At 45.9% G+C, this 17,500-nt stretch overlaps 3 protein-coding genes across 3 annotated transcripts in view; 2 read left to right on the forward strand and 1 right to left on the reverse strand.

The window, feature by feature from the left end:
• LOC138614346 (kinesin-like protein KIF20B) overlaps positions 1-6,674 on the forward strand; it is a 14,641-nt gene extending 7,967 nt beyond the window's left edge. The window contains exons 22-33 of the mRNA XM_069687737.1: positions 1-202; positions 309-412; positions 576-749; positions 837-991; positions 1,136-1,302; positions 1,380-1,454; positions 1,531-1,715; positions 5,068-5,160; positions 5,247-5,306; positions 5,491-5,563; positions 5,726-5,862; positions 6,129-6,674. The exon at positions 1-202 is cut by the window's left edge and continues 23 nt beyond it. Of these exons, the coding sequence (XP_069543838.1) occupies positions 1-202; positions 309-412; positions 576-749; positions 837-991; positions 1,136-1,302; positions 1,380-1,454; positions 1,531-1,715; positions 5,068-5,160; positions 5,247-5,306; positions 5,491-5,563; positions 5,726-5,862; positions 6,129-6,212 (1,509 nt within the window). The 3' untranslated portion in view covers positions 6,213-6,674. The remainder of the gene's footprint in view (positions 203-308; positions 413-575; positions 750-836; positions 992-1,135; positions 1,303-1,379; positions 1,455-1,530; positions 1,716-5,067; positions 5,161-5,246; positions 5,307-5,490; positions 5,564-5,725; positions 5,863-6,128) is intronic.
• On the reverse strand, positions 6,675-13,118 carry LOC138614347 (monocarboxylate transporter 12-B-like). The gene is made up of 7 exons (XM_069687738.1): positions 12,994-13,118; positions 10,692-10,801; positions 10,450-10,587; positions 9,598-9,855; positions 8,977-9,352; positions 7,920-8,179; positions 6,675-7,781 (listed from the first exon to the last, which is right to left on the reverse strand). Exons 1-7 carry the CDS (start codon positions 13,104-13,106, stop codon positions 7,555-7,557), a joined length of 1,482 nt encoding a protein of 493 aa, XP_069543839.1. The 5' UTR covers positions 13,107-13,118; the 3' UTR covers positions 6,675-7,554.
• A 3,268-nt stretch (positions 13,119-16,386) lies between these two features.
• Positions 16,387-17,500, forward strand: part of asah2 (N-acylsphingosine amidohydrolase 2) — an 11,658-nt gene continuing 10,544 nt past the window's right edge. Inside the window, exons 1-3 of the mRNA XM_069687712.1 lie at positions 16,387-16,494; positions 16,634-16,810; positions 16,914-17,041. Of these exons, the coding sequence (XP_069543813.1) occupies positions 16,468-16,494; positions 16,634-16,810; positions 16,914-17,041 (332 nt within the window). The 5' untranslated portion in view covers positions 16,387-16,467. The remainder of the gene's footprint in view (positions 16,495-16,633; positions 16,811-16,913; positions 17,042-17,500) is intronic.

A 17,500-nucleotide genomic window follows, 5' to 3' on the forward strand; every position in this document is an offset into this window, starting at 1 on the left:
AGGCTGCAGGAGGAGAACAACCAGAAGGAGGAGACCATCAGTGAGCTGAGAGGGAGGGAGGAGAGGAGGAGGAGGGGACAGGAGGAGGAGGTGCAGAGAGAGAAGATGCGGTGGGAGGCGGAGTTGAGGAGGCAGAAGGAGGAGGTGGAGGAGCTGAAGAAGGAGCAGGTCCTGTTGGAGCAGAAGTTGCAGAAGCTGACAGGTAGGAGCTGAAGGTCAAAAGTATGTGGACACACAGCGGCCCAGTTAACATAGAGAAACACAGGATGGTGTGTCCACATACTTCTGGTCGTGTCCTCCTCCGGTAGATCTGGACGAGTGTGTGAGCTGTCCATCGCTGCTGTCGTCCCTGGAGACGGAGAGAAAGGAGAACCGAGCTCTGATCACCGGCAGGGCACAGCTGCAGAAGGAGGTGCTGCTCTTCTTCTTCTTCTTTGTCTTCCTCTTCTTCTTCTTCTTCATCTTCCTCTTCTTCTTCTTCTTCTTCGTCTTCCTCTTCTTCTTCCTCTTCTTCTCTGCTTCTTCTTGTGCTTCTTCTTCTGATGATGATGGGTATGTGTTTGTTACCTGTCCAGGTGAGTGGCCTGCAGGCGGAGCTCCAATGTCAGACGGACAGGTCTGACAGCCTATCAGAGCAGGTCACCACCACAAGGACCCACCTCCAGGACCTGGAGAGCCAATCAGAGGAGAAGACCAACTCCATTAACAGCCTGAAACAGGAAGTGGATCGTCTCAGACAGGAAGTCAAGGTTCTCTCTTTATTCATGACGGGGAGGGAGTGAAAGAGTTCCTCACGTTACTGAGCGACTGGTTGATCGATTGATTGGTTGGTTCAGGGGGAGGAGGGGCGGAGCAGCAGTGTCTTCCACGCTGCCATTGAAGAGCTGAAGAAGGAGAGCGAGGCGGCGCTGCAGAGGTCGGCTCAGAAATCCAAACAGATCGAAGAGCTGCAGAGAGACAAGAAGCAGCTGGAGGATCAGCTGACACAAAGGTGATCAATACTGATCAATATATAGGAGGAACAGGTGACCAGAAAACTGCTGAGTCACTATTAATACTCATCAAAACAAGTCTCCCTGTTTTGTGTCCTCTTCTGTCTCCTTTCCTCCTCTCCTCGTCTCCTCTCCTCCTGCAGTGAGAACAGATGTGCTGAGCTGAGAGAGGCACCGGCCAATCAGAGAGCAGAATTCTCCCAGCAACTGCAGATTCAGAGGGCGGAGCTTGAGTCAGTGGGCGGAGCTCTGAGAGGGAGACTGGAGGAGATGGAGAAGACAGAGGAGGAGCGGAGGAGAGAGGCAGGAGGTGAGGAGGAGGAGGGTTTGATGACCTACCTGTCAATCTGACAGCTGATTGGCTGACGGATGTTTTTTGTGTGTCAGAGTTGCATCGAGTCATTTTGGAGAAGGACAAACTTCTGGTGGACATCAGACGGCAGGTGGAGACGCTGAAACGAGGTAACCATGGAGACACAGTGGAGACGTGTGGATGAGAAACATCCTGGTTTTTCACGGTGGACGTTTGTCCTTTCAGATCTGCAGAGGAATAAGGAGGAAGAGGAGGAGAAGGAGAACAGGGCGCTGGAGGAGAGGAAGGTGCCGTTGGTGGAGGAGCTGAAGGAGGAGCTGCAGCGACTCCAGGAGAGGCAGGGGAGGCAGGAACTGGAGAAGGTGAAGAAGGACGTGGCGCGACTGACTCACCTGCAGGGAGACGCACAGGTGAGTGTCAACCTTCATCTTCGTCACGCTCGATAAGCTGTCAGTACATTCACCTTCCAACTGTCTGAAGACCGTTTTAATGGTTTTATCCTTCGAGTTCTCGTAAAGAAACGTGGTTAACGTAAAGAAACGTGGTTAACGTAAAGAAACGTATTTTACGTAAAGAAACGTGGTTTACGTAAAGAAATGTGATTTACGTAAAGAAATGTGTTTTACATAAAGAAACGTGGTTTACGTAAAGAACCGTGATTTACGTAAAGAAATGTGTTTTACGTAAAGAACCGTGGTTTACGTAAAGAAATGTGTTTTACGTAAAGACACGTGGTTTACGTAAAGAAACGTGATTTACGTAAATAAACGTATTTTACATAAAGAAACGTGGTTTACGTAAAGAAATGTGTTTTACGTAAAGAACCGTATTTTACGTAAAGAACCGTGATTTACGTAAAGAAATGTGTTTTACGTAAAGAACCGTATTTTACGTAAAGAACCGTGATTTACGTAAAGAAATTTGTTTTACTTAAAGAACCGTATTTTACGTAAAGAAACGTGATTTACGTAAAGAAACGTGGTTTACGTAAAGAAACGTGATTTACGAAAATAAACGTATTTTACATAAAGAAACGTGGTTTACGTAAAGAAATGTGTTTTACGTAAAGAACCGTATTTTACGTAAAGAAACGTGATTTACGTAAAGAAACGTATTTTACATAAAGAAACGTGGTTTACGTAAAGAAACGCAGGTTACGTAAATAAATGTGGTTTACGTAAAGAAATGTGGTTATGTAAAGAGACGTGGTTTACGTAAAGAGACGTGGTTTACGTAAAGAAACGTGTTGCGTAAAGAAACTTGGTTTACGTAAAGAAACGTGGCTTACGTAAAGAAATGTGTTACGTAAAGAAACATTTTACGTAAAGAGACGTGGTTTACGTAAAGAAATGTGGTTTATGTAAAGAAATGTGGTTTACGTAAAGAAACGTGGTTTACGTAAATAAACGTAATTTATGTAAAGAAACGTGATTTACGTAAAGAAACATGATTTACGCAAAGAAACGTGGTTTACGTAAAGAAACGTGGTTTACGTAAATAAACGTAATTTACGTAAAGAAACGTGGTTTACATAAATACACGTAATTTACGTAAATAAACATGGTTTTTACGTAAAGAAACGTGATTTACGCAAAGAAACGTGGTTTATGTAAAGAAACGTGGTTTACGTAAAGAGACATGGTTTATGTAAAGAAACGTGGTTTATGTAAAGAAACGTGGTTTACGTAAAGAAACGTATTTTATGTAAAGAAACGTGGTTTACATAAATACACGTAATTTACGTAAATAAACATGGTTTTTACGTAAAGAAACGTGAATTACGCAAAGAAACGTGGTTTACGTAAAGAAACGTGGTTTACGCAAAGAAACGTGGTTTACGTAAAGAAACGTGGTTTACGTAAATAAACATGGTTTTTACGTAAAGAAACGTGGTTTACATAAATACACGTAATTTACGTAAATAAACATGGTTTTTACGTAAAGAAACGTGATTTACGCAAAGAAACGTGGTTTACGTAAAGAAACGTGGTTTACGCAAAGAAACGTGGTTTACATAAAGAAACGTGATTTACGCAAAGAAACGTGATTTACGTAAAGAAACATGGTTTACGTAAATAAATGTAATTTATGTAAATAAACATGGTTTTTACGTAAAGAAACGTAATTTATATAAATAAACATGGTTTTTATGTAAAGAAACGTGGTTTACGTAAAGAAACATTTTACGTAAAAAGACATGGTTTACGTAAAAAAAAAATTGGTTTATGTAAAGAAACTTGGTTTACGTAAAGACGCGTGGTTTTCGTAGAGAGACGTGGTTTACGTAAAGAAATGTAATTTACATAAATAAACGTAATTTACGTAAGTAAACATGGTTTTTACGTAAAGAAACGTGGTTTACGTAAAGAAACATTTTACGTAGAGACATGGTTTACGTAAAGAAACGTGGTTTACGTAAAGAAACGTGGTTTACATAAATACACGTAATTTACGTCAATAAACATGGTTTTTACGTAAAGAAACGTGATTTACGCAAAGAAACGTGGTTTACGTAAAGAGACATGGTTTATGTAAATAAACATGGTTTTTACGTAAAGAAACGTGGTTTACATAAATACACGTAATTTACGTAAATAAACATGGTTTTTACGTAAAGAAACGTGATTTACGCAAAGAAACGTGGTTTACGTACAGAAACGTGGTTTACGCAAAGAAACGTGGTTTATGTAAATAAACCTGGTTTTTACGTAAAGAAACGTGATTTACGCAAATAAACATGGTTTTTACGTAAAGAAACGTGGTTTACATAAATAAACGTAATTTATGTAAATAAACATGGTTTTTACGTAAAGAAACGTGATTTACGCAAAGAAACGTGGTTTACGTAAAGAAACGTGGTTTATGTAAAGAAACATGGTTTACGTAAAGAAACGTATTTTACGTAAAGAAACGTGGTTTACATAAATACATGTAATTTACGTAAATAAACACGGTTTTTACGTAAAGAAACGTGATTTACGCAAAGAAACGTGGTTTACGTAAAGAAACGTGGTTCACGTAAAGAGACATGGTTTACGTAAATAAACACGGTTTTTACGTAAAGAAACGTGATTTACGCAAAGAAACGTGGTTTACGTAAAGAAACGTGGTTCACGTAAAGAGACATGGTTTACGTAAATAAACATGGTTTTTACGTAAAGAAACGTGGTTTACATAAATACACGTAATTTACGTAAATAAAAATGGTTTTTACGTAAAGAAACGTGATTTACGCAAAGAAACGTGGTTTACGTAAAGAAACGTGGTTTACGTCAATAAACATGGTTTTTACGTAAAGAAACGTGGTTTACATAAATACACGTAATTTACGTAAATAAACACGGTTTTTACGTAAAGAAACGTGATTTACGCAAAGAAACGTGGTTTACGTAAAGAAACGTGGTTCACGTAAAGAGACATGGTTTTTACGTAAAGAAACGTGGTTTACATAAATACACGTAATTTACGTAAATAAACATGGTTTTTACGTAAAGAAACGTGACTTACGCAAAGAAACGTGGTTTACGTAAAGAAATGTGGTTTACGCAAAGAAATATTTTACGTAAAGAGACATGGTTTATGTAAAGAAACGTGGTTTACGTAAAGAAACGTGGTTTATGTAAAGAAACATATTTTACATAGAGAAACGTATTTTACGTAAATAAACGTATTTTATGCAAAGAGAGGGCGTTTCGTTGTCTGCAGCATACGTATTGTCTGCGTTAGTTTAGTCTGCGTCACTAAATTGTGTTTCATTATCAGGATGAAGGTGTTTCACTTCTGAGGTCCAACATGGCCGACAGGAAGAAAACCCCCAGAACCGGTGGGAGGAAGAGGAAGAGCTGCGAGGTGGAGGTGAGATCACACCGACATGTGACATCATTGTCAGCTGGTTTAACTTCTGGAGAACCTGCAGAGGTGAAACTGTCACTGTGTTTCAGGACCTGGTGCTCAGTGAGAACAAGAGGAACAAAGGGAGAGGGACCACCCGCAACAAGGAGGTGAGGAACATGAAGGGAACGGGGGAGGAGTAGGAGGAGAGGGGAGGGGTCTGAAGAAACAGGAGTTTGATAAGATGGGGAAGGGGTCTGATGAAATGGGGGATGAGTCTGATAAGAAAAGGGGAGGGGTTTGAGGAGACGTGGGTAAACAGCAGCCAACTTAAATCCATCTTCTGTGGTGCAGGAGAAGCGAGACGGCGCTTTGCAGAAGATCGGAGACCTGATCCAGAGCTCTCCGTCCATCCTGGGCAGCAAAGGTCAGTCCATCACCTCCCTGCTGCAGTGACAGAGTGAACCAGAGGAGGGCGCTGCTGTTTTGAGTTTGTCCTGATAGCCAATCAGCTGCAGGAGACATGATGGTGTCATCATGGTTTTTATTCCCTTTAATAAACAATAAATGTATTTTACTGCCTTTGCAGCTAAAACCATCATCGGTCTGGTCAGTGGACACTCGGCGGAGAAGGAGACGGTCACCACGGCAACAAAACCCAGACGAGGGCGCAGGAAACTGTATAAGATAGACGCCTTGTCTCCGCTGCAGGACTCCCCACACACGGTGAGACCAGCCAGCTACAGACGAGGAGGTTTTCGTAAAGGTTTCCTTAAAGCGCACATCTTTTATGAATTAACAACATTTTTGTAAAGCAAGACTGTTGTTAATAAAGTTTGGACATTTTCATAACACCAGAACGTTTTTCTTAAAGCGTTTTCGTGAAGACAGACAGGTTTTGGTAAAGTTTTTCAAACACTACCGTGTTTTCAGAAATTGATGAACCAAACGTTGCGTGTTCGTGTTTAATGGTTGGTTGTTTTTGCCGTCAGATGTCGGGAGGAGTCGAGGACGACAAAGAGAGCGATCACCTCATCATTAAGAGACAGCTGCGCTCTAAAACGTGCAGGAAGTGACATAATCATCATGTGACCACACTGATGACATGGTTTCTGCTCTTCGTTCTCATCGGTTTTAAATACGTGTACAGTTTGATTATTTTAGGTTTTTAGTTTTTCTGTTTCAATAAAGAGACAACGATCAGTACTACGTCTGCTCTTAATTATAAAAACGATTCCTGTAAATGCATCGAAACGCCCCGCAGAGCAGGAAGTGCCGAATAAAGCTTCATTCTAACCTTCAAAATAATAGCCAACAACCTGATCCAAAATTAAATGGTCAAAAAATACTAATATTATTATGACCGGATATGTTAAAAAAGAACTGAAATTAATGGTCAGTGTGAAAATTGCAAATATAAATGTTCTGAAATAAGTTAAAAAATGTTTAATCAATATGGACGAAATTATTTTTTGTATTAAAAGATGCACAAACAGGCTGTTAAAAATATAGAAAAACAAATGATGTAAAAAGCAGAAGGAAACTTTTATTGATGGACATTAAGAAGAAATAAAACTCCATGTTGTCTGTAACACGGTCGGACAACACGGATGTTCACAGCTCTCCATGTTCTAATGTAGAAACGCTACTTTTTAACCGGCTGGTGATGATTGAACAGAATATTTCCACCACTTTACTGTTAATTAATACCAGAGTTAAAAACCTGACGAGGTCGGCGTTCCTCCGACTTCACTGGAAGCAGAGTTCAGCTTCCTGCAGCCGCACGAAACAAATCCAACGAGTTCAGATCGACTCAATAAAACCGACGACTAATCGATAAAATGTGATTTGGTACTAAACGGCTAAAAATCCTGGCGGTGCGTTCAGGGTCGTCTCATCGTAATAAACAATAACAACAAATGAAACAAACAAAAACATTAAATTCATTCATGTACAAAATGTAACTGGAATTAAAAACAATTATTTTACGTGTACAGAAGATTTAAAATGTTTAAATAAAATAAAATGATCTGAAATACATCAGTGATTTGTACTTTTTAATGTATTTACTGATGAATAAGATGAAAATGTGTATTTTAGATGAAGTTTAAAAAAAATTAACAACACTTTAAAGAAAAACTCATTTTTGGCGTCTTTGAGACTCCGAACATCTGCAGCTCCTTTAACTCGTTTTTTTTTTTTCCTGTTAGCTCGTCGTCTTCTCTTCGCGGTCTTGAGTTCGTCATGTGACCGAGGTTTACGCCCACAAACAGACAAACAATGAGGTTTTGTCTGAATGACTCAAAGTAAAAATAGAAGTGTTTTTGATTCTTTGTTAGACTTTCAGAGAATCCACTTTCTGAGAAACCATCATTTGATTGGCGCCTGCCTCGGCCAATGATCGGTTGTTCTGTGAGGCTACGAGGCCACGCCCCGACCGACGGCCTCTTTGTCGACGGAGACGAAGCAGCCCGATTGGTCGGGCTGAGGGGGGAGGGGCTCGAGCGTGGCATCCATGGCGACGGCGATCAGGTGACAGCGGCGGATACCGGCGACGGTGGCGAGCACGAGCGCGCTGGCCAGCAGGGCGGCGCCGCTGAGGAAGAAGGTGGCCGTGTAACTTCCTGTGACGTCGACCAGCCAGCCTGCGGGAGAAGAAGAGTTTCAGGTCGTCTAGGTGTGACGTCACCACCCCGATGATGTCACAGTGATGTCAGACATTTATAGATTGACAGTGATTGTAATATTTGAATGAAGCTGAAGAGTGGCGCCGTTTCCCTCACCTCCGACGGGCGGGCTGAGCAGGTACGGGATGGCGTGGAGGAAGTAGACCACGCCCAGCGCCGACGACAGGTACGGCGTTCCCACCACGTCCGACGTCACCACGGGGATCAGCGCCACGTAGGCGCCGTCGAAGTAACCGTAGAGGACGGCGAAGGGCACGAGGAGCGCAAAGGAGCGCAGCAGCGGCACGAAGAGGCAGCAGAGACCCTCCATCGCCACGGCGACCACGTAACAGGCCAGACGGTGCGGCTTCAGACACCTGGGCACAAATAGGAAGTCAGCGTTGACCGCAGTGGGAGGAGCCAGCACGGAAAAAAAACATCAGTCGAACAAAGTGTTTCAGCGTCGCTGCAGGTTTTATCTGCAGGTCAGAGGTCAGCTGCCGTTTGGGTTCTATAACACCGATGTTGTTCTGTTCGGGTTTATTGACGACGCGGTGAACGACGTCATCGTCAGAGTTCATCGGGTTCGACAACTTTAACTTTAGTTTAAACTTTAACAGTCGGTTCGATGTGTTCCTGTTGTTCTTTTGAACTGTTTGTGACATCGCTGCAGCTCAATAATCAACTACAAACGTGGCAGCAGGAACATGAAGGGTCAAAGGTCACAAACAGCTGATCAATAACAGCAGCTTCACTCTGACTAATAATTATAAACGTGTTTCACTTTCTTGATATTTTGCCAGAAGTGACCATATTTGGATGAGCAGAAGAGGAGTAAAGGAAACTAAGCCCCGCCCACCTACACCAGAAACCTGTCTGCACCACAGGCCTGTCAATCAAACAGTCCCGCCCACAAAACATGGCTGTGTTTGAGGCCTATTTTCACCTGCATGAGGACGTTCAGTCTGATCTGAGGTCAGTTCAGCAGTTTCTCGTTCGGCTCGAGCAGTGATTGGCTGAGACTGTCAAAGGTCAAAGTTCGTTTCCTCTGCTTCCTGACGAGTTTGACACTGAAGTAGAATATTTTCTAAAAATCCTAAAACGTCTTTATGAACTCTGACCTTTGACCCGGACTGTTCCCACACCGATTAATAAACTGTAGGATGCGCCGTACCTCCTGTCCGTCAGCCAGCCGAAGGTGATGTTCCCGAGGATGTCGACGACTCCCAGGATGGACATGAGGAAGGCGGCGTGCTGCTGGCCGACGCCGGCGCTCAGCGCGAACGGAACCAGGTAGACGAAGGGGAGGCTGCAGCCGCTGGCCAGGAACAGGAAGGACGCAGCCAGGCCCAGGAAGTCCGGCAGCAGCAGGAAGCGGTACTCCTCACCGGACAGGAAGCAGGAGCTGAAGCACCGCCTCCTGTTCAGACCGGGGACGGGGTTTCCCGGCCGCAGCGGCAGGGGCAGCAGCGTGGCCGATGACAAACAGCTGTTCGTGGATTCTTTGGACAGCTTCAAGGCGAGTTCGGTGTCCTGCGACGAAACGTCACCTGAAACAGAACCCACGGATTATCAGCTGATGGGGAGGTAGCGGTTGCTAGGGTGTTAGCGGTTGCTAGGGTGTTATTAGGTGGCAGTTACTTTCCACAGTGTTTTTTTTTTGGTGTTTGCGGTATTTCGTGGTGTTCGGGGTGGTCTCTTAGGGTGTTTGGGATGGTTGCTACGGAGATATTGCACAGTTGCAGAGTACTGCAGCGTTGGTAACAACAGTACGTACACGGCTGCTTCTCGTCACGTGGCTCCTCCCCCTCCTGCAGTGTGATTGGTCGCAGCAGCGCTCCGCAGACGCAGAGGTTGGCGACGAAGGCGCTGAGGACGAGCAGCGCGCCTCTCCACGAGTAACGCTCGATGAGCAGCTGAACGACCGGCGCCAACACGAAGGTCCCGATGCCGCTGCCCGACATGGCGACGCCGTACGCCAACGCCTTCCTGCGGCGGAAGTAACAGCCCACCAGGGCGATGGAGGGGGTGTAGCAGAGGGCGAAGCCCACCCCTGCAGAGACACACGGTTTTAACGGGTACGGAGACACAGTGAGGATGCAGCGAGGACGCAGTGAAGACACAATGAGGACAGAGTGAGGACGCAGTGAGGACAGATTAAGGACGCAGTGAGGACCCAGTGAGGATGCAGTTAGGATGCAGTGAGGACGCAGTGAGGACGCAGTGAGGACACAGTGAGGACGGAGTGACAACGCAGTGAGGATGCAGTGAGGACACAATGAGGATGCATTGAGGATGAGTGAGGATGCAGTGAGGACAGAGTGAGGACCCGGTGAGGACGCAGTGAGGACAGATTAAGGATGCAGCGAGGACGCAGTGAGGATGCAGTGAGGACACAGTGAGGACGCATTGAGGATGAGTGAGGACGCAGTGAGGACGGAGTGAGGACACAGTGAGAACCCAGTGAGGACAGATTAAGGATGCAGTGAGGACGGAGTGAGGACACAGTGAGGACAGATTAAGGATGCAGTGAGGATGCAGTGAGGACGGAGTGAGGATGGAGTGAGGACGGAGTGAGGATGGAGTGAGGACAGATTCAGGATGCAGTGAGGACGCAGTAAGGACGCAGTGAGGACGTGTCTCAGACCTGTGAGGACGCCCAGGCTGAAGTACAGCATCTCCAGGCTGCTGCTTAAGGAGCTGAGCAGGAGGCCGCAGGACGACAGGACTCCGCCCACCATGACCGCCACGCGGCTCGACCAGCGGTTCCCCACCAGGCTGCCCACCACACACACACACACACACACACACACACACACACACACACACACACACGCTGTCATGTGACCCGGGTCTCTCATGTCACCTCCTGAACCGGGTCGGACGGGTACTGACCACAGAGCATGGTGGTGCAGTCCACCAGGCTGTGGATCCATGCCGTGGCTGCGTAGTCCGCCCTGAAGTGACCCTGAAACTCCACGAAGAAGATGGAGATGCACCTGCAGACGAGAGGAGGGTCAAAGGTCAGATTGTGGAGGATAGACACTAAAATACCCATGATGCTCTGCTGCTGCCGTGCAGAGGAAGCCAGCGTAGATTTAAAACACTTTTTCCGCCGCGTCATGGTTAACTCTGTGACAGCCGTCAATTGTCAAAGTGAAGCTCCGCCCACTCCACAGCTCCACCCACTCCACTCGCGTGAGGTCGGAGTCGGGTCGGAGAGATTGTTACTGACATCTGATTCACTTGGACACGACGAGTAAACGGCTGTAACCACGGCAACTGTACACAACGAAGCTGGCTGTACCCACGGTAACGACATGACAGCCACAGCATCAAAAATACGTTGATGAATGAAACAGGAAATCAATCAGCTGATTATCAGACAGCTGGAGTTTATCAGCTGAGACGAGTCAGTGTTTCACAGCAGTTCAGTGTTATATAGTCTGAGCCCGTGTGTGTGTGTGTGTGTGTGTGTGTGTGTGTGTGTGTGTGTGTTTATCTGTGTGTGTGTGTGTTTATCTGTGTGTGTGTGTGTGTGTGTGTGTTTTATGTGTGTGTGTGTGTGTGTGTGTGTGTGTTTATCTGTGTGTGTGTGTTTTATCTGTGTGTGTGTGTTTTATCTGTGTGTGTGTGTTTTATCTGTGTGTGTGTGTGTGTGTGTGTTTTATCTGTGTGTGTGTGTGTGTGTGTGTGTGTGTGTTGTGCAACAGCTTTTCTGATTCCTGATCAGGCTGAAAAAGACTAAACGTCTCATTACGCAATGTTTGAGAAACTGGGAGCACCGACCAGCTGGGCAGTTTGACTGGAAACAGTTATTATTATTATTATTAACTGGTCATTAACAGGTTATTAATGGGTTATTAACTGGTTATTAATGGATTATTAACTGGTAATTAATGGGTCATTAACAGGTTATTAACTGTTATTAATGGGTTATTAACTGGTCATTAATGGGTTATTAACTGGTTATTAACTGTCATTAATGGGTTATTAACTGGTTATCAACTGGTCATTAACAGGTTATTAACTGGTTATTAACTGGTTATTAACTGGGAACAATGGAGCAGCCGGAGATGAGAGCCTGTGGACTGAATGTTCTGCAGCAGAACCACGTGGCTCATCAGAACCAGTCTGAGTTCTGGAGCTGGACTGGTGTGTAAACTGTAAACAGGAAGTGTGTGTCTGAGGTCAGAGCAGGGGGGAAGGAGGGATGCCCGACTGAGGTCAAAGGTCATGGTAAGAGACAGCTGGGTTTTAACCCCTTCAGTTGTGTTCTGATCCAGATGTTCTGCAACGAAGCGCTGTCCCTTCCGCCGCTCCGCTGAAGGACCTGCAGCTACTCGGAGCGTCGGGAGGGACGACGACGTCACTGTAAGAGGAACCGACTGAAACCTGATCACTCTCCACTCACACAGGGAGGACGGCGGGCGTTACCACGGTGACGCCACAGAAAGACGTGTTTCACTGAAACAGGATCAGAAACACGGTGATGTCACAGTCCAGGTGACCTTTGACCTTCTGGATGTGAAGTGTCGTCATCTCTGAAGTTTTGAGAGGCAACAGTGACCTTTGACCGTCCCAAAGGAGATCAGTGAACGATGGTGGCGTCCCTCGGGACATCCCTGAGACACAGACCTGAGACACAGTGGCCTTGGTGATGGTTGGTGAACGTTGGTGATGAATCTGAAGACAACACAAGTCAACGTGACGCTGTGATGTCCGTGACATGAGGAGCTCCTGAACGCACCGCGGAGCTGCTGTTTGTTCAGGTGTTCAGACTGCAGTCGTTCGCTGGAGTTCCACAGCTGAACACGGGGTCGGAGAGTTCAAAGGTCGGCACGGAGACAGGAGCACAGCAACTACAGCAACTATAGCAACTACAGCAACTACAGCAACTACAGCAACTGTGGTTGCTGTAGTTGCTGTAGTTGCTGTGCATCTGTCTTGTTGCTGATTCAGAGGAATGTTCCTGCAAGATCCTTCAGTTCTGAAAAATGTGGATCTGTTTAAACCTGTCGACCTCTTTACTGCGCATGCGCACGCACGCACACACACACACACACACACACACACACACACACACACACACACACACACACACACACACACACACACACACACACCCTAACAATCAGGTCTTCTCATGAGGATCCTCACAAAGACATATAGATCAACGTGCGCGTGTTACCTGGTCACCGCTCGCGTGCACACCGTCACCATGAAGCAGCATCCGACGACCACCCAGCCCCACCCGCCGTCCGGGGGGGACACCCCGAACCTCGGACGTTTCCCAGCAGACATTGCAGCAGACTGAGGTAGACTCCCTAACCCAGTCAATGGTGTGTGCATGAAGGCCAGTCAGAAGTCCTTTCACAAAACAGTGAATTTAAGAAGCTCCCGGCGGACTCACTCAGTCCTCCTCCGGCTCGAGGAGGCGTCCAGCTGGGCGGAGCTGAGCAGCAGAGATCAGGAGAAGGAGAGAAGGAGTTTAAAAGTTAAAGAACAAAGTTGATAAAGTTCCTCCGTCTCCTCCCTCCTGGCGGCGCTGACGGACCTGCAGTGGAGTCCCGGTAGAGTGACAGTTGAGTCCCGGTAGAGTGACAGTAGAGTCCCGGTAGAGTGACAGTTGAGTCCCGGTATAGTGACAGTTGAGTGACAGTAGAGAGACAGTGGAGTCCCGGTATAGTGACAGTTGAGTGACAGTAGAGAGACAGTGGAGTCCCGGTAGAGTGACAGTAGAGTCCCGGTAGAGTGACAGTTGAGTGACAGTAGAGAGACAGTGGAGTCCCGGTAGAGTGACAGTAGAGTCCCGGTATAGTGACAGTTGAGTGACAGTAGAGAGACAGTGGAGTCCCGGTAGAGTGACAGTAGAGTCCCGCCGGCTTCAGTCAATAAGTGACCAGCTGACCCGCAATCATTAACCAGGGACCTCCGGGGGGAGCGGGGACTAACCGAACGCCCCCAGACCCGCAGAAGCGTTTGATTTCTCCTCCATCCGCCCCCTGATGTCTGACTGTCTGAGACCCAGAGCCTGCGTCAACAACACGTGCTGCTGCCAAAGGGGTTGCTCCGTTCATACACCCACACCTCCCCTGGCCCGGGCAGGCGGGGCGGGTTCTGCTGGGGGAGCACCGCATCAGGTGTAAAAAAGAAGCACAACCAGTCAGACGGGTCCGACCGGAAACCAGAGCTCCCCGTATGTTTATTTATGTCCCGAGGTGTTTACAGCGCGTGAGACAGCAGTTCACACTAGGACCAGGACCAGAACCAGAACCAAGACCAATAAATCAAACAATAAAAATAGTAAAGTTATGTTTTCAGAATTTTAAATGTCACTTTTAAATTTTAAAATAAGATCTATTTGGTTTGTTTGTTTGTTTTGTTTATAGATTTCCTGTTTTGATCTCTTATTGATCAGTTTATTGATCGGCAGTCTCCTTCTGCTCAATGTGTTTCTCAAATTTTCAGCGTTTTTCTTTCTGAAGTTCTGATCTCTGATCAATATCTACAATAATATCTACATCTACAATGACAATGTCTACAGGTGTTTGCAGGTGTCTACAGGTGTGTCTACATGTGTCTACATGTGTCTGCAGGTGTCTACAGATGTGTCTACATGTGTCTGCAGGTGTCTACAGGTGTCTACAGATGTGTCTACAGGTGTCTGCAGGTGTCTACAGATGTGTCTGCAGGTGTCTACAGCTGTGTCTACAGGTGTGTCTGCAGGTGTGTCTACAGGTGTGTCTGCAGGTGTGTCTGCAGGTGTGACCACGCTGCCTCCTGATGAAGATCATTTAATGTGGCTCTGCCTCCTGATGAAGATTATGTGGTCAAAAGCTGTAAATTGATGCGGGTTCAAGGTCGAGAACAGAATGAGCTGTTATTGTGATTTTTTTTTTTTTTTATCTGTGATCAGATTCCGATCTGTAATCTGTGTGTGTGTGTGTGTGTGTGTGTGTGTGTGTGTGTGTGTGTGTGTGTGTGTGTGTGTGTGTGTGTGTGTGTGTGTGTGTGTGTGTGTGTGAGACCTTTGGAGTGTGTACCTGTTTATCAGGTAGATAACAGCTGGATAAGGAAACGCACCTGTCAGACAGGTGAGCTGCGTCCTGTTGTCTCACTGTAGGTTCTGGTCCTTCGTCTCTTCAGGTCTTCTTCAGGACTCTGGAGTCCGGGTTCCAGGTTCCAGGTTTCAGGTTTTAGGTTTTGGGTTTTAGGTTTCAGGTTCCAGGTTCTAGGTTCTAGGTTCTAGGTTTAAGGACCTCAGATCCAGTCTGTGTCTGTGTGTTTCTCTGAGTGTGGAGGACTCAGGTATGTGGTGGAGGTCCTCTAAGAAATCTATGATTTTGATTGAAAAGATGCAGTTTGATATAATTATTTTACAATTTAAAAAAAAACATATATTATTACAAAAGTTTTGTTTGATCATTAATAACTGTGTTTGGACTTGTTCTGACCCACTGCATTTTGACTCATTGTGTTTTAACTTGCTGCGTTTTGACTCGTGTTTTGACTTGCTGTGTTGACTCACTGCGTTTTGACTCATGTTGACTCGTGTTTTGACTCACTGTATTTTGACTCGTGTTTTGACTCACTGTATTTTGACTCGTGTTTTGACCCGCTGCGTTTTGACTCATTGTGTTTTGACTTGTGTTTTGACCCACTGTGTTTTGACTCATTGTGTTTTGACTTGTGTTTTGACCCACTGTGTTTTGACTCATTGTGTTTTAACTTGCTGCGTTTTGATTCGCTGCGTTTTGATTCGCTGCGTTTTGACTCGCTGTGTTTTGACTCGTGTTGTCTCTGCTGTTGGACAGGATGGGCGGCAGGAAGTCGGTGTGTTTGGGCCTCTCTGCTCTGGAGGTGATTCTCTGCGTCCTCTTCCTCCTCATGACGGGTGTGTGTGTGACGCTGGTCGTACTGACGGCCACCGGTCAAACATGCACAGGTTAGGAATCGGAATCTTACGCCGCTGAAAGTAGTCCCTCCTTCAAATCTGAGAGGAGATGAACAGAACCGGACTTTTTCTTTATGTTCGTCTTTATGATTTTACACTCAGTGTTTACATCAGTTTGTTTGTGGAAGAGCAGCGACATCGTCCTTTAAAAGCACCGCTTCCTGTCTCTGATGTCCCGTCAGGTCCAGAACCAACTCTTCCTCCCAGTCCGGACCCTCAGCACAAACCTTACCTGATCGGGGTGGGCCGGGCTGACTGCACCGGACCGCCAGCTGAGATCCCGCTGGTCAGTACCAAAACCCCCCGACACCAACGCTGAAGGAGGTGGACAGAAGTCCTGGAGGTCCACACGGGAGACCGAGGAGGCCCAAACTTCAGTTCAGAAGTCTCTTGAGAATCTGTCTGATTTTAAGTTTTCTTCAGAACACAGTGATCAGTGATGTTTGTCAGATTACCCATGATGCACTGCAGACAGCAGCTGCTCACACACAGTTCTGCTGCCTTAAAGGGACAGTTCCACTAAATGTGATCAGATACAGGATCAAAACCCTTTTAAGTTGTGTATCCGTGTTAATTTGTGTGTGTGTGTAGATGGGCTACGCAAACCCTCAGCAGACGGCTGCAGGCATACACACTCGCCTCTACAGCCGGGCGTTCATCATCGACGACGGGAGGCGGAGAGTCGTGTTCGTCACCGCAGACGTAGGAATGATATCACAGAGGCTGCGACTGGAGGTAAAAAACAAGCAGGAGAAGGTCTGGAAGGGTGTTTACTCTATCCAAATGATCTTTAACAATGTGTGTGTGTGTGTGTGTGTGTGTGTGTGTGTGTGTGTGTGTGTGTGTGTGTGTGTGTGTGTGTGTGTGTGTGCAGGTTCTGCAGGCCCTGCAGGTGAAGTACGGGGATGAGTACCGTGAGGAGAACGTGGTTCTAAGTGGTTCTCATACCCACAGCGGTCCAGCTGGATACTTCCAGTACACGCTGTTCATGATCAGCAGCAAAGGTTACATCAGGGCGTCGGTGGAGCCGCTGGTCAACGGCATTGTCCAGGTGGGTGTGTGTGTTACCGAGGGTGTTTCCATGGTAACTGTGGGTCAATCTGAGGGGCGAGGACCCTCTGCGGGTCGGTGCCGCTGATGTGCCGTGTCTCCAGAGTATAGACCGAGCCCACCGGAACATGAGGCCCGGCCGGATCTACCGGAGCAGCGGAGAGCTGGACGACGGCAGCCTGAACAGAAGTCCTCACTCGTACCTGAACAACCCCGAAGAAGAGAGGATCAGGTGACGGACACGGAGGGGGCGGAGCCTCGGAATCAGGGGGCGGGGCCTCTGACTGAATATTTAAACTGTAAACCGTGAAGTCATCAGTGGCTTCATCTGCATTTAACATGTTAGATTATACAAACACATTATTGATCAGTTATTGATTAGTATTATTGATCAGTATTATTGATCAGTTATTGATCAATTATTGATCAGTTATTGATTAGTATTATTGATCAATTATTGATCAGTATTATTGATCAATTATTGATTAGTATTATTGATTAGTATTATTGATCAGTTATTGATCAATTATTGATCTTATTGATCAGTTATTGATCAGAATTGTTGATTAGTATTATTGATTAGTATTATTGATCAGTTATTGATCAGTATTATTGATCAGTTATTGATCAGTATTATTGATCAGTATTATTGATCAGTTATTGATTAGTATTATTGATCAGTCTTATTGAT

Source organism: Brachyistius frenatus, unplaced genomic scaffold, assembly GCF_029030835.1.
Source record: "Brachyistius frenatus isolate BFR_SWC_R1_liver_20210118 unplaced genomic scaffold, ASM2903083v1 Contig_484, whole genome shotgun sequence".
In the NCBI taxonomy this organism is placed as follows: domain Eukaryota; kingdom Metazoa; phylum Chordata; class Actinopteri; family Embiotocidae; genus Brachyistius; species Brachyistius frenatus.